This window comes from Drosophila nasuta, chromosome 3, assembly GCF_023558535.2.
Source record: "Drosophila nasuta strain 15112-1781.00 chromosome 3, ASM2355853v1, whole genome shotgun sequence".
In the NCBI taxonomy this organism is placed as follows: Eukaryota; Metazoa; Arthropoda; class Insecta; order Diptera; family Drosophilidae; genus Drosophila; species Drosophila nasuta.
In genome coordinates this window covers 47530393-47543803 of record NC_083457.1, presented here as the reverse complement: position 1 = coordinate 47543803, position 13411 = coordinate 47530393, and the positions used below count along the sequence as shown (strand labels likewise).

Here is a 13411-nt window from a genome sequence, read left to right as displayed (position 1 = left end):
ACCATATGGCCATGTCCGTCTGTCTGTCCGTCCGGCCGTATAAACACCTAGATCTCGAAGACTGTAAAAGATACAGATATAATAATTTTCGACAAACATTTCACATTTTTACCATCAACACTTCCGTCTTGGCAAATTATTTAAAATTAAATAACATGCGCAGTTTTGAAGCGGCGATTTTTAGTCCATACAATAGGAACTATAATATTTAATATTTCTCAAAATTTTGGTTACGATCAGATAACAATTATCAATGTTATTTAAGAACTACAACAGTAATTTTTCATAGTGTTTCTATATTATTCAAATTATATTTGCAAGTTAAGCTGAAGGCATTTGAGGACATTGCTTTACGACTAATGTTGGTATTAATTTGAATTATAGCTGACCATTTTAAATAAATTAATGAAATATTTCCAAGTTATTTCTATCAGTTGTAATATATATTATATAATATTTTCTCTGTATTATTCCCACTGTTCAGTGGGCAACAACTGGTTCACTTGCACATTTTATTGGCGACTAGCTTTTGCTCGAGAATTTTGAATATTTCCGTGCTGAGCAAAGCATTTTTGAGTTACCCCACTGCTCTCAGCAATTTCTCTGCTATCTCTGGCAGACTCTCTCTCTCTCTCTCTCTCTCTCTCTCTCTCTCTCTCTTTCTCTCATCTGTAATTTCTCCTGCTCCTGTCATTCTTAAGCGCCTCTCAACAAATTGTTGCACAGTAATCGAAACATGGCAACTATAGCAAATGTTTAGTTGGGTCTTTGGCATCTTTTGCTATCAAGGTTTGGCTGTAAACATTTTCCCTGTGGGCGGGGCAGCAATAGCAATAGGTACGCTTTGGGGTTAAGAATTTGTGTGGCAAGCGCTTGACAAGCTGCCAGACTGACAGTCGGGCAGTCGAACAACAAACGGATGCCTTTTTGTGTTTGTCTGTTTGTCCAGGCTCTGTCCAAATATTGCCGTGAATCATGACGCAAGCAAACTTGTCGGGCAGATCAAAAACGCTTTGCCAAAATTTATGTGCAACACAATGGGGAAAAACAAAAGCAAGTCAGAGTAAGCAGCAAGCGAGCAACAACTATAACAAAACAAAACATAAACCATTTCGGAGACAGCAGAAGATCCCAAAAGATCCCAACGTTGAGCGAATGAAAATGAAATGAAATATTTTATGTTCATAATAATGACACCAACTTCAGAGGCAGCTACAAAAGACAGCAGACAGACAGACGGACAGACGGACAGACGGACAGACAGACAGACAGACAGACTGGCAGTTGGACATGCAGACATAACACATAGCAAGCGCCAAAATGTTATAAAATGTTGTTTGTAGTATATGATTATGATGAGGAGGCAGCTGCCTGCCTCACTAACAGCTTCAGCCTCAGCCTCAGCCCCAATCTCATTCTCATTCCCATTGCTATTGCCAGTCTTCATTCCCATTCCAAAATGTGTGAAGTTTATGAACTACGCAACATCTGGAGGCTTTTGGCCTCAGCTCTCCGTTGAGCTTCAGCTTCAAATTGATTCAAGTGCCCCGACGCAAAGCATCTCATAAAAAAGACATCAATTCTGACTTTGTTTGAAATATAATAAGTATGACTCGCTAAGCTCCATGCATGCTAAGCACGACTACTTAAATGCCCTGTAAAGATATCTTGAAGAAACTGCAAGACAATCTAAATTAGTCCATTTAGAAGCAATCGCTTTCTAGTTGTACATCTTCAATTAAAACTTATGAGTGCAAATAATATAAAATATGGTAAACGATTTGATAAAGAAAAAATAATATTTGGAATTATGTTTCTTTTTGATGTTGTTTGTCTTAAAAATAAACGAAGTTCAAAATGAATCTTTTATTCCAAAAAAATGTATCTTTACTAAGGAAATTAGTATAAAGAATATACAGAGATTTAAATTGCTGAATAAATTTCATGTTCAATTTATGTTCGTTCTAAGGTTTTTTTTCAAAATATTGATCTCAATTTATGGAACACGCAGAATTAGCAAACGAAGTAAATCGAAACAATAATTCAGTAATTAAAATTAATTGAACATTTTTATTAATGTTTTTTTTTAAAATACTGATCTTTATTAAAGAAATTCCCAAAAACAGCAAACGAACCCAATATAAAATGAAATTTGTATAAAGAATATACAGAGTTTTAAAATACTGAATACATTTCTTGTTTAATAACAATACAAATTGTAATTCATTGTTTTTATTTATTATTATTATTTTTTTAAAATATTGATATTTATTAAAGAAACACAACAAACGAGTCAAATTTAATTATAAATTAGTTTAATGAATCTTTTGTGCTTAATGTTACTAAATTAAATTTTTTAAATAATAAATATGGAGTTATTTATTTAAACACATTTTCTAGCCAAGTGAATCTTTTTAAACCTAGTCTCAGACTCTTTTTTATCGACTGTCATGCAACAAAAGCTGCCCATTGTTTGTTTAATGTTTATAGAGGGTATAATAATTCCATAAGGCAACTCCGAAAAAGAAGTCTTGAGTTCATTAACAAATTGATACAACAAAACGCTGTAATTATCGCGTAGAGAAACGAAGGCCAAACAGAAGCATCAACAGCAGCAGCAACAGCAGCAACAGTGTGGCAAGTGTAGGAATTGGGGAGTAGCTGAAAAGGAGACACCGGAGAATGAAGTGGAGTGGAGAGGGAAGGGAAGCGAAGTGGAGGAAGTAACAACATAGCTCGCAGCTATTTTCAGCAGAGAGCGTTTCAGCAATTAAACACTTGAGAACTGGAGTCAAGTGATGTTGTAGCTGAAGCTGAGGCTGGACAAGATTGCACGAGCTTGTCCATTTTATTTTTTCCTCCGTTTTTTTGCTGCCCATTTTTGGTTTTTGCAGTTGCCATTATGGTTTATAATTATAGGCGCTGGAATGCTGGCCAAAGTGGGCGTTCGACTGACTTGATTCTTTCTTTATGTATATGAGAGTGTAGCTGACGTATGCGTGTGTGTGCGTGTGTGTGGCACGCCCACTGGCCACTTGAGTTGTGGCAAGATGCAAACCTTGAGATACATGCGAAGCTACCGCATTTTCAACAGGCTTGTTCCAAGGAAAAACGGCAAGAGCTAAACTCTTGACTTGGTCTCGAGTTGAGTTTGGCCCAAAACTGAGAATTGATAAGAACACAAAAAAAAAAAAATAAGTGGAAAACGAAATGACAAGCGAAAAGGAAAAACATTAAACGGAACCACAAAGAAATAGTACAGAGTAAGAGAAGAAAAAAACATCTTGTAGATTTTTGAAAGCGCAAACAAATTCGTTGGAAACACATAACAAGCCGAAAGACTGGCGCTGAAAGGTGTGTGAGATGAGTGTGTGTGTGTGTGTGTGTGTGTGAGTGTGTGTGACAGTATGTGTGTGTGTGTTCTAAGACAACTGGCGAGTGAAGTGCGTGCCACAAAAGGCGAAAGGCAACGCCTGATTAATATCAACTGATAAGCGCGTCATTTGCCTTTGTTTGCCGCTGTGATTGTTGTGCGCGAGTGTGTGCGTGTGTATACGTATGTGTGTGTACTTTGTGTGTAGGCTGTAAACGTTGCGCAGGCGCAAACATTTACCAGGTCATACGCCCCAGCAGCAGCAACAGCAAAGCAGCACACGGGACACACACACAACTCGTACTTTATCTTTATCGCTTGTTGTTTTGCTGTTGTTGTTATTTGTTGCTGTCGCTGTTGTTGTCGCTGTTGTTGTTGTTGTTACTGCTCCTATTGTTGTTGCTTTGACTGTTGTTGACGTTATTGCCGTTGATGAAACGTCGCACGTTCGTTCAGGCAACAATTACAACCACAAAAGGGGCCATCAGCGGACCATCAACAGCGACAACAACAATGAAAACAACAGCGACAACAACTGAAGAAAGTTTCAGTCGATTGTGCTCGACTGTAAGTTACCCGGTAACTACTTGTTTGATTTGCAAAATAATAGAGCTTGGAAAGAGCAAGTAATTGTGAATATTTTAAAACTAACTTGAATTAGAACATTAAAAGTGATTAGTTTGACATGCAAATTGTTTTAAAAATATGTTAACTATGTATAACTCTAGTGTACGGATAGCTTGAACTGATGTAGAAACTTACTTTATGACTAATAAGAATTAACCTATCTTATACAATCTTTTGGACGGGTCTTAAGATACTTGCTGTGAAAATCGTGCAAAAACCCAAACTTACTGCACTATTAAATTTCGTAAGCCAGTATTAATGTGAAGCTTCTAACTTGTACATTTTGGGATAAGCATGGAAAGTCTTAATCTTAAAATGCAAATTTAACATAAAAATATTGATTTAAGATTGTTTTAACCTAAAAATCTTATTTCAAGACTGTTCTTCTTATGATCGAAAAAATCTTAAATCAAGATCTTTTCAATCCAGATTTTTTTTTTCTCTGTTTATGCATAGACGAAGCTCTTTAGATTTACCTCTACTGTTTGTACAGTTTATCCTGACAAAATATAATATAGTATTAGCCACCAATTTCGATCATTTTGAATTTTAATTAAAGTTAAGTATTTTGGTAAATTGTAATGAACTCAAAGCAAAGATTTCTTATTCTGACAGATGAACTTTGAACATATTTAGTGAGGCAATTTTGAAGAACCCTAACTTATTGCACGATAAAGTGTCGTAAAATTTGTTGTGTGGATATTTGAGCTTATAAACTTGTACCTTTTTGGTGTGTGCGATGAAAGTTTAAACAGCTAGGCACTAAGTCATTAATTAAATCGATATAGTCACATATTTTACCATTGTTATTATAGATTAATATAGCATAGATTACAATTTAATTTATAACCTAGCGTAAATTTACTAGCGGTGGCTGCCTTTGGCCTTTGGCTAGGGAGTTACATATTTTATAGTATCTTTGCATTTTCAATTGACACATTTCACACAATACCCTTCTTTCCTTGGGCTACCGGGTATTACAACGTCAGCTTCAGTCTGCGATTGAGACTGAGTCTGAGTCTGAGTAGTTGCAGGCCAAGTGCCTTTTTGCCTTTTGCCTTTATGGAGCGCATTCCCTGATATTCCGATAAGCATCGTGCGTCGGCAGCTTTTGTCAAAAATGTTTTCTTTACCTTTTGCAGAGGTGGAAGGAGGGAGAGGGGGTGGAGGTGGAGAAGCGGCACGTTCATGTGGCGAATTCGGCGTAAATTTGTTAAGCCACTGGCACATGTGTTGCTGCTAATCAAGTTGTAAACTCGAACGGGATAACTTTTAAAAAGAGATTAAGGATTTAGATTTCGATGTGGAAATCAGTTTTGTGTGTGTGTGTGTGTGTGTGTGTGCAGCGATTTGAGTACGGAAGTGGGCAGCAGTAATAGCTTGCAGCTGCAACTGCAACTGCAACAGTTGCAACGGGAGGTAAACATAATTTAGTAAAGTTGCCTCATAAACTGCGCTGGCTGACTTTAAGTTATGATCCCAGCGCCGAGTTCATTTTGCAATTATAGACAAGCAGCAAAACCAGCTAAGCTACTGGCTGCCTCTTCCTCTTCCTCTTCCTGCTGCTGCTGTTGATGCACCTGCTGTGTGGCAAGCAGCAACAGGAATCGCTGCCTCTGATCGTTGTGCTGCACCACATAAATTGTGTTGAACTTGCAACGCTTTGGGTGTAGTGTCTGTGCGCCGCGTTGCATCTCCAGTTGCACTAATTTATGGCTAGCTACAAGCAAGGAATAACCAACTGACAGGCTGAGTGAAGGAATGACTGACTGAGTGAAGGACTGACTGACTGATGGAATAACAGACTGACTGCCTGATGGAATGACTGTCTGACTGAAGAACTTATTTGCTTGGCCATTTTTGGGACATTGGCATTTTGTGGCAGCAACCAAAATTGGTTGACAACGAGCAAAGCAAAGCGAGCGAGCGATAAGCATCTTACAGATACTTTGGGCACGCATTGACGAGCGGCGTGCATCCACAAGATACGCGTACTTCTTCTTGCTTTGGCCTTATTATTATCGTGCCATCTTTGAGCCTTGTTCGGCTGCTCGTGTAATTTGCGCCTCGCTGCCTGTTCTGCATATAAATGAGTAAGAAAGATAGAAAGAGAGAGAGAGAGAGATGTGTTTGCCTTGCCTACAAAAAAATACAGCTCACCAGATACTTTTGTATCTTTAGAGCAGAGCAAAGTCGAGAATTCAATTAAAATTATGATTTTACATAAATATAAATGGCGCCGCCGAGCTACATTTGTATCTAATGACTGGCAGCCTAACCACAAATTAAATGACTTGAAGCTGAGATACTTTTGTCGACGCTGCTCGTGGGCGGCGCCGCAATGAGAAATGTATCTTTTGTAAGCATGAGGGTGTGAGTGTGTGTGAGTGTGAGTGTGTTGTGTGTGTGTTTGCCACTGGTGTGGTGTGTTGTGTATTTTGTTGAGGTCTTAGTTTAGCTGAGATTTTTGTGGCTTTAAACATGATGGATGAATGAGTGGAAAATCGAAGCGAGCTGCGTGCGTTGTGCCAGAAAAGCGCCCCCGAATATACAAAAAAAAAATGTTTATCTCGCTCTCGTCTGACCCTGGAGTTCATTACTTCAAAAATACATAAAATATGCAAAGGCGTGCCCAGGTGAACAGATAATCTCCGACTACGACGACGACGACGAAGCCAACTTCGACTTTTAATATATGATAATTAATTCATTATCAACGATGCTGTGACGTGGATAGACAGACAGACAGACAGACAGGCAGACGCTGACAAGGATTTCACTTGCAATTAAAACGAACAAGACACAAAAATTGCAGTAAGAGAGGCCAGAAGAAGCCACAGACTTTGTGGCTGGCCATTGGCTTTCATTGATTAAAGCCCAAAAGCGCGCTCCCAGCTGTGCCTGGACATGGACTAAAAACTGATTATCTGCATAACAGCGGCTAAAAATCGCAGTCAACTTGCCGAGTTAACCGAAAAGGAAGCAGCAGCAGCAGCACAAAAAATAATTGCCCAGAACTGTTTAACATATCAGCGAAAGGAGACAGCGATAAAGGCAGCAAAGAGCGAGCTGAAGAAGTCTCTCGAGTGAGTCTTTTATAAAAATGCACAACATGTCATTGGCAACGGCGTCGACGACGACGTCGACATCGTGAACCAGAGAGGCACCCTCTGACTGTATTTGTGTGTGTTTTGTTGTGTCTGTGTGCCTTCCTGTGTGTGACTTTGACTGCACAGGACATGGACATGGACATGTCAATGTCCGTCTCTTGCTCTCTTGTCTGTTGTCTGGTCTGGCCTGGCGACTCTCTGATCCATATCGTTAAAAGTTAACGCTTTAGCGGCCTTAACATGGCTTTTAGCGTTAATTAACAACGAATTTTTGTGAACGAAAATGCAAAATGCAACAGCAGCCAACACACACTCACACACACATCGATAAGCTGCCCCAACAACATTAAGTACGACAACTGCAACTACAACTGTTGCACGATAAGCCAAAAAGTTGCATAAAAAAACAAGTGAGAGGCTCTTAACAGCACTGTTAACGAGCTAACGGCAATTAGCACTAAAATGTGCAGCATAACAATCAAAAATGTTGCGTGAAATGTTAAGTTAGCCGCAGTCAAAAATGTTAACTGTATGTTATTCTTTTTAAACTGGAGAAATGCTGTAAATAATGTTAAAATAAATGTGTGCCATGTCCAGAAAAACGATCGAAAATGTTAAAATTTAAATAAATGCTACTTTTAATAATGTTAAGTTAACTGAAGTGAATGTTATAAAAGAAAGATTAGTGTTATGTACAATGTTAATCAATGTTAACTTGGTTTAAAATGGTTTAAATTGGCAAAAAAAAAACTGTTAAACCCATTAATGTTACATAAATGTTATGTTAACTGCAGTCAATGTAAAATGAGTGAAATTATTGCACACATCTTAACTAACAAAACTGTTAAAATCAATGTTAACTAAATGTTAATAAATTGTTTGGTGAACTGCAGTCAATGTTGATATAAAAAAGAAGAGATAAGTCAAAAATGTTTACTTTTCAGAGTTGTGGAAACATTACACAAATCTTAAATGAATTTCAATCCAATTATAGCTGTTAAAACATCAATGTTACCTTAATGTTACATAAAGTTAACTGCAATTATTGTTGAACGACGTGCTATATGCTATGGAAAAGAGAACAATGCTCAATGGGAAATGTTAACAGCAAAACTGTTTAAACATCAATACTACCTAAAAAATATCAAAATGTTAAGTGAACTGCAAACAATGTAGAAATAAACATACTCCTTTTTCTGATTATTTATGGTTTTTATTCAAGCAAACTAAAAATTAACAAAAAGAATTTAAACATTGCTTAGCATAGACTACAAACTACAATTACAATATAGTACATAAATATATATATTTATATTTAGCATATATTTTTATATACACACAGATTAGTTTTAATTTTTTATAAATTTATTTCGACTGCTGTTTGATTTACATTCTGCTTGTGAACTTAAACCTAGACTAGACCATTAAATTAACTAAGGCTTAGCTTCAATGGAAGACTTAACGCTACGAAAAGGAAGCACTTGGAAAGTGTTGATTGTATTTCAAATTGCAAAAACGTTAACTTAAACAATAATAGTAGTAGTAATAGTTGTTTAGTAATCTTCAATGGTTATGTGGAAGGCATGAAGAGAACTTAACATGGTAAATCTTTAGGAAGCACAACGTTTGAGTTGAAATTCTATTAAATAGTTTCTAAGCACTATATACAAAAGAGCCATTAACTTTTTATAATTTTTCGTTTATCGATTACTTAATTGTTACATCACAGTGGTGAGATTTTGTTTTTTCCTTTCCTTCTTCGGTTCTGAACCGCAAAACAGCGACAGCCTGCATAAAATACCCTATATATTGGATTTGTTTGTTTTCTCTAGCATTTATAAGGGCGGGCAGAAGCTGAAGTAGGGAAAGAGGCGACAGTGCAGCGAATAGAAGCGCTTGGGATCGGTCTTGAGATCGAAGCCATCCACTTTGATGACATTCCATTGGTTCTTCATGTGCGCATAGCTAAAGGACACCTGATCCTGGAACGTATCTGGACGTATCACCTCCATGGGCTCCAAATGCGAATGGAAGTTGTCCACAACGGTGAGAGGAACCTTCAGCAGATGCTCTGGAAATGGAGGAAAGAAAAAGAAATAAACATATTAAAGAGATTTGCATAGAAGAACAGAGTTAAGTGTCCACTCACCTATGATGAAACCCATTGTGACATCATCCGGAAAGCGTATCTTATCGCCGATGCTAATAAACTTGCCGCCACCTGCTATGGGCAGCATCTTGAGGGTGAGGGCGCGACTGAGGCAGAAGCCGGCGCCGCCAGTGGCAAACCAGAAGGTTATCTTCTTGTTTGTCGTCGCATTCTTCTGCAAGTAAAAAAAAAAGGGAAGAATGAAGCATGAAGTTAACGGAAGAACTGGCTAATAAATGAGGTGAACAAAGGATAAACTTAAATAAAAAAAATCTCTTTTTTTTTTGGCAAAGTATTAAAAAACTTGGCTTGATTAATTGACCATGTAAATGTGGACATGTTGTGTGCGTTTGGGGGAAACTTAATACAAAGTCGAGAAAGAGGAGAACTGCAAACTCGTTCTTGGCTTGACCTAATGAAGCGTTAAGTTTGGACTTTCAATTAGGGATCAGACGAACTGATTCGCTACGAGTGTTGTTGCAGTGTTGCAGTGTGGCATGCCCCATACTCACTCGATTGCCACGCCACAGCAATCGGCAAGTCAGCGAGCGAGTCAGTAAGCCGACAAAACTGTTGCATGCACATTCATTACGGGATCAGCTGGCGATATTTCAAATGCCACTGCGGAATGGGAACGGGTTGCAAGCAACTCAACTCAAGCCAAGCCAAAGCCACAAAGCTTGAATCTCTCTTCGAGTTGTAGTTGTAGTTGCAGTTGTTGTTGCAGTCTGCAGTCCAGATCATATCGGTTATTAATGATAGCCCACGCTGGCAGCTGGAAGCCAAATGGCGGCATAGACAAATGGCTTCGGCCAGCCGCATAAATAATGTAGGCCGCTGATCTACAGCCAGGAGAAAGGCGATCGAAAGATCGTAGGCTCCAGCTTGAGCTCTCTGCATGTAATTACCAGTATTGGAAAATGTGCAAAAATTAAAGCGAATTCGAATTACCAAACTACAGTTGAGAGTGCTCGACTTTGATATACGCTGTGGCGATTTAGTTTACAAATTGAAAACGTTGCAAAATGCGAGTGTGAGGTATCACCTACAGCTTACAACTTTAAAATTACGCTAAAATAATGGCAAATATGGCTGTTTTAATGATTTTCAAAAGTTTGATCGATTCAAAAGTTTGGTCGTAGTTACTTTGGCTGTCAATCTGGTATACAATAAGCCAAATAAAGCCCTTGGTATATTTTTAGTATTTTTGCAGTATACTGATTTGATATATTTTAAAAGTAATACCGCACTATTTTGATTTTATTCGAAATGGGTCTCGATATTCAGTCGAGTCCACTCAATTGTAGCTTTCTTACTTGTTCAAGTGTGCAATTGTACTTCTTGTAGTCCATTCAGTTAATAATAATAAAACGAACTACGAACCATATATTATTAAAGAATATTAGAAACAAAGGCTGACAAACTGACTTTATTACATTGATCGCTTTCTGCCAAATTGGAGAATATCTTTCAAAATTTCATGTGAACAATTTATACACGTATGTATATTTGAACATTATGACATTATGGCAAATAAAAAGGAAACTTTACTTAATAATAATATTTCTAGACAATCAATGTCTATCAAATATCTCTCCATTCTATGAGTTATCATATTTAAAAAGAACAAACTTTACTTAATAAATAATACTATTTATTGATATGTTGCCAAGATATCTCTACCATATTAGTTACTATCAACGAAATTATACTTACATTATCCAAGTGAATCTCTAGCGGCGATGAGATGCTCGGCTTGCCCAGATACCAGTCCACACTAGGATTGTACTCATCGAGGAGTTTCACCAGACGCGGCACATTGACATAGTTGTCATCATCAAAGTGACAGAACCATCTGAAAACACAGAGAAAAGACAGAGTAAAGAATGATTTAGTTACTAATCAAAAATTCAAGACACAAACAGACGCAACACAATTTCAAAACTTAAACCAAACTTAAACTTATATTTCGATATTCGATATGGAACTAACTTTGGAGGAGTTGGCACGCATCGCTTTGGGCGTGCCCGAGATGAATCATGTGAATGTGGCCGTGTTGCACAGTCTGCTCGATGCGCTGATGAAGAAACTTGATTGCCAAAAGGATTTGGTTACTATTGGCGGCTTCGAAGGCAAATGCTTAGAGCGTTTGCTAGAACGCTCGAAAATTTCCCCTCTGCCCTTCGATGTGGCCACCATTGTGCCCATTTCATCGGAGTTGGAGAAAGTCGAGGCAATGGAGAAACGCATCGCGAGCCTCGAGGCAAAGTTGGATGCACACTTTCAGCAGATACGTGTGTGCAACAAAGTGAACAGCAAAAAGTATCAGAAGCAAATCTGGGAACAGTATTCATCGCCTTGTGAGGATCTGTGCACCGTGTGCGATGAGGACAACAAGATCGCGTGTAGTTTGCTGCAGAACATGGACTTTATGAAGAAGCTGCTGCGACGCATCGCTTCGCCCATGATGGAAGAGATGGAGGAGATCAAACGCAATCTGAGCGAATTCTACGAGAAACTCAAAAAGTTTCTCAAGAAAACCGAAGCGCTCTTCGAACGTCTCGAGCTGGTGAAGCAGTGCGTCATTGAGATTGAGAATCTGCGTGAGCTGGTGAAGAATTACAATCTCACATTTCTTGGGACAATGGAGGAACTGCAGGATATGCTCGATAGCAAGCTGGATAAAGTGCATATGCCTGCTCTGAAGAAGTACATTCGCGATCACTTCGATGACATTGAGTTGCGGCTGTCAAAGATCGAGGAAAAGGATTCGTGTCCACGTGCTGCGGGCTTTGTCAACACCGGCATTCGTTGCATCTCGTGTGGTAACAATCGCATTGGTGTCGATGTCGGACCGTTGAACATTGGTCCGCTGCCCGATGCAACCGCACAACATTTGCCACATCATCTGCAGAACAATTGTCAGAAAGCTTTGGTCTTCCGCACCAACGACAAGGAGCCAACGCTGATGGTGCGGGTTAATAATCTAGATTTGAATGTGATACAACAACGTTTGAATCGACCCTCGGGTAAAGTGTGCAAGCTACCGGATGCCAATGACACCATCTACGGCGTTCGCAATTCCGTTTACTCCGCTTGAGATTCCACCTCAACAAAATCGTTTCGTTTAAGCCGGCAATAAAGCATGTAAAAAAAATAAAAGAAGAGAAGTGCATAAAAAAGTGCACTAATTTAAATAGTAATTACCGCGAGTGACCGACCGCGTTGTGGTCAGTTCTCCCCTTTATTTTTCCGCTGCTGCCGTGTCTCTCTGGGATTAGTCGCAGTGACAAACGATCAACCATATCCGGTAGCCAACGGCGCGGCCTAATGATGCCATTAAAATGCAGTCGAGGCTATCGAACGGGTTCCCTACTTCTTTTCCCTCTTCCCTCTCCACTCACTTTACAATTTCCATGAAGATAGGTTCATAAAGTTGGAATTTGTGGCTGCTTTGACTAGATCTCTCAGCTACTTTCGAGTGGATATATTTATTGCTCTTTGATTAACCCTCCAGGAAGTGTGACTATCCTAAACACAGCTAGTGTGGAGCGTAGAGAATGCAGCTGAGATACTTAAGTATCTTATAAATGACTAGCTATTGCATAAATTGAAGTACACAACGAATTTAAAAATGGGTCTGTTTCATTCTAGAGTTCGTTGAACTGCAGCAAACATTTCTTAATTCATATTTTAAAAAAAAGCTGTTGCAAATGAAATTTATTTATAAAGAGAAATTTCTGTTCTGGAGTTTGTAATTCCTTAAGTTGTCTCATTAATAGTATATGGAATTACATGAAAATGTAACAAATGAAATTTAAAATTTGTTTATAAACATAAATCTCTTTTCTTGAATTTTTGAGTCCTTATGTCACCTTTTCTTTTTTATATATTGAGCATACTATTGATTCAATTACTTCAAGAAAATTGAAGCAATTGCAATTGAAGTTTTAATCTAAAGTATTTAATTGGCTGAATAGAAAGTTCTCTTGTGGAAGTGTTGATTCCACAAATTAGCATTCTCTTTGATGCATTGAATTATTCCATAAATATTGTTTGGTTACTTTCAAATATTTCTTATACTGTTTATTTCACAAGTTTGATTTCACATCTTTGTTGTTTACTGTGTACACTGAACTAGTTAACTAACAC

The 13411-nt window shown here is 38.2% G+C and overlaps 2 protein-coding genes across 2 annotated transcripts in view; one reads left to right on the top strand and one right to left on the bottom strand.

The window, feature by feature from the left end:
- Positions 1-8345: 8345 nt before the first annotated feature.
- The window catches only part of LOC132794263 (fringe glycosyltransferase), a 38666-nt gene continuing 33600 nt past the window's right edge, over positions 8346-13411 (bottom strand). The window contains exons 5-7 of the mRNA XM_060804575.1: positions 10976-11114; positions 9260-9434; positions 8346-9181 (exon numbers count right to left, since the gene is read on the bottom strand). Of these exons, the coding sequence (XP_060660558.1) occupies positions 8946-9181; positions 9260-9434; positions 10976-11114 (550 nt within the window). The 3' untranslated portion in view covers positions 8346-8945. The remainder of the gene's footprint in view (positions 9182-9259; positions 9435-10975; positions 11115-13411) is intronic.
- LOC132794264 (uncharacterized) lies at positions 11141-12449 on the top strand. The gene has a single exon (XM_060804576.1). It carries the CDS (start codon positions 11241-11243, stop codon positions 12357-12359), a length of 1119 nt encoding a protein of 372 aa, XP_060660559.1. The 5' UTR covers positions 11141-11240; the 3' UTR covers positions 12360-12449.

Bases quoted from the DNA above. Each gene is read 5' to 3' on its own strand.
- LOC132794264 (XM_060804576.1), top strand. From the start codon at position 11,241: ATGGAACTAACTTTGGAGGAGTTGGCACGCATCGCTTTGGGCGTGCCC.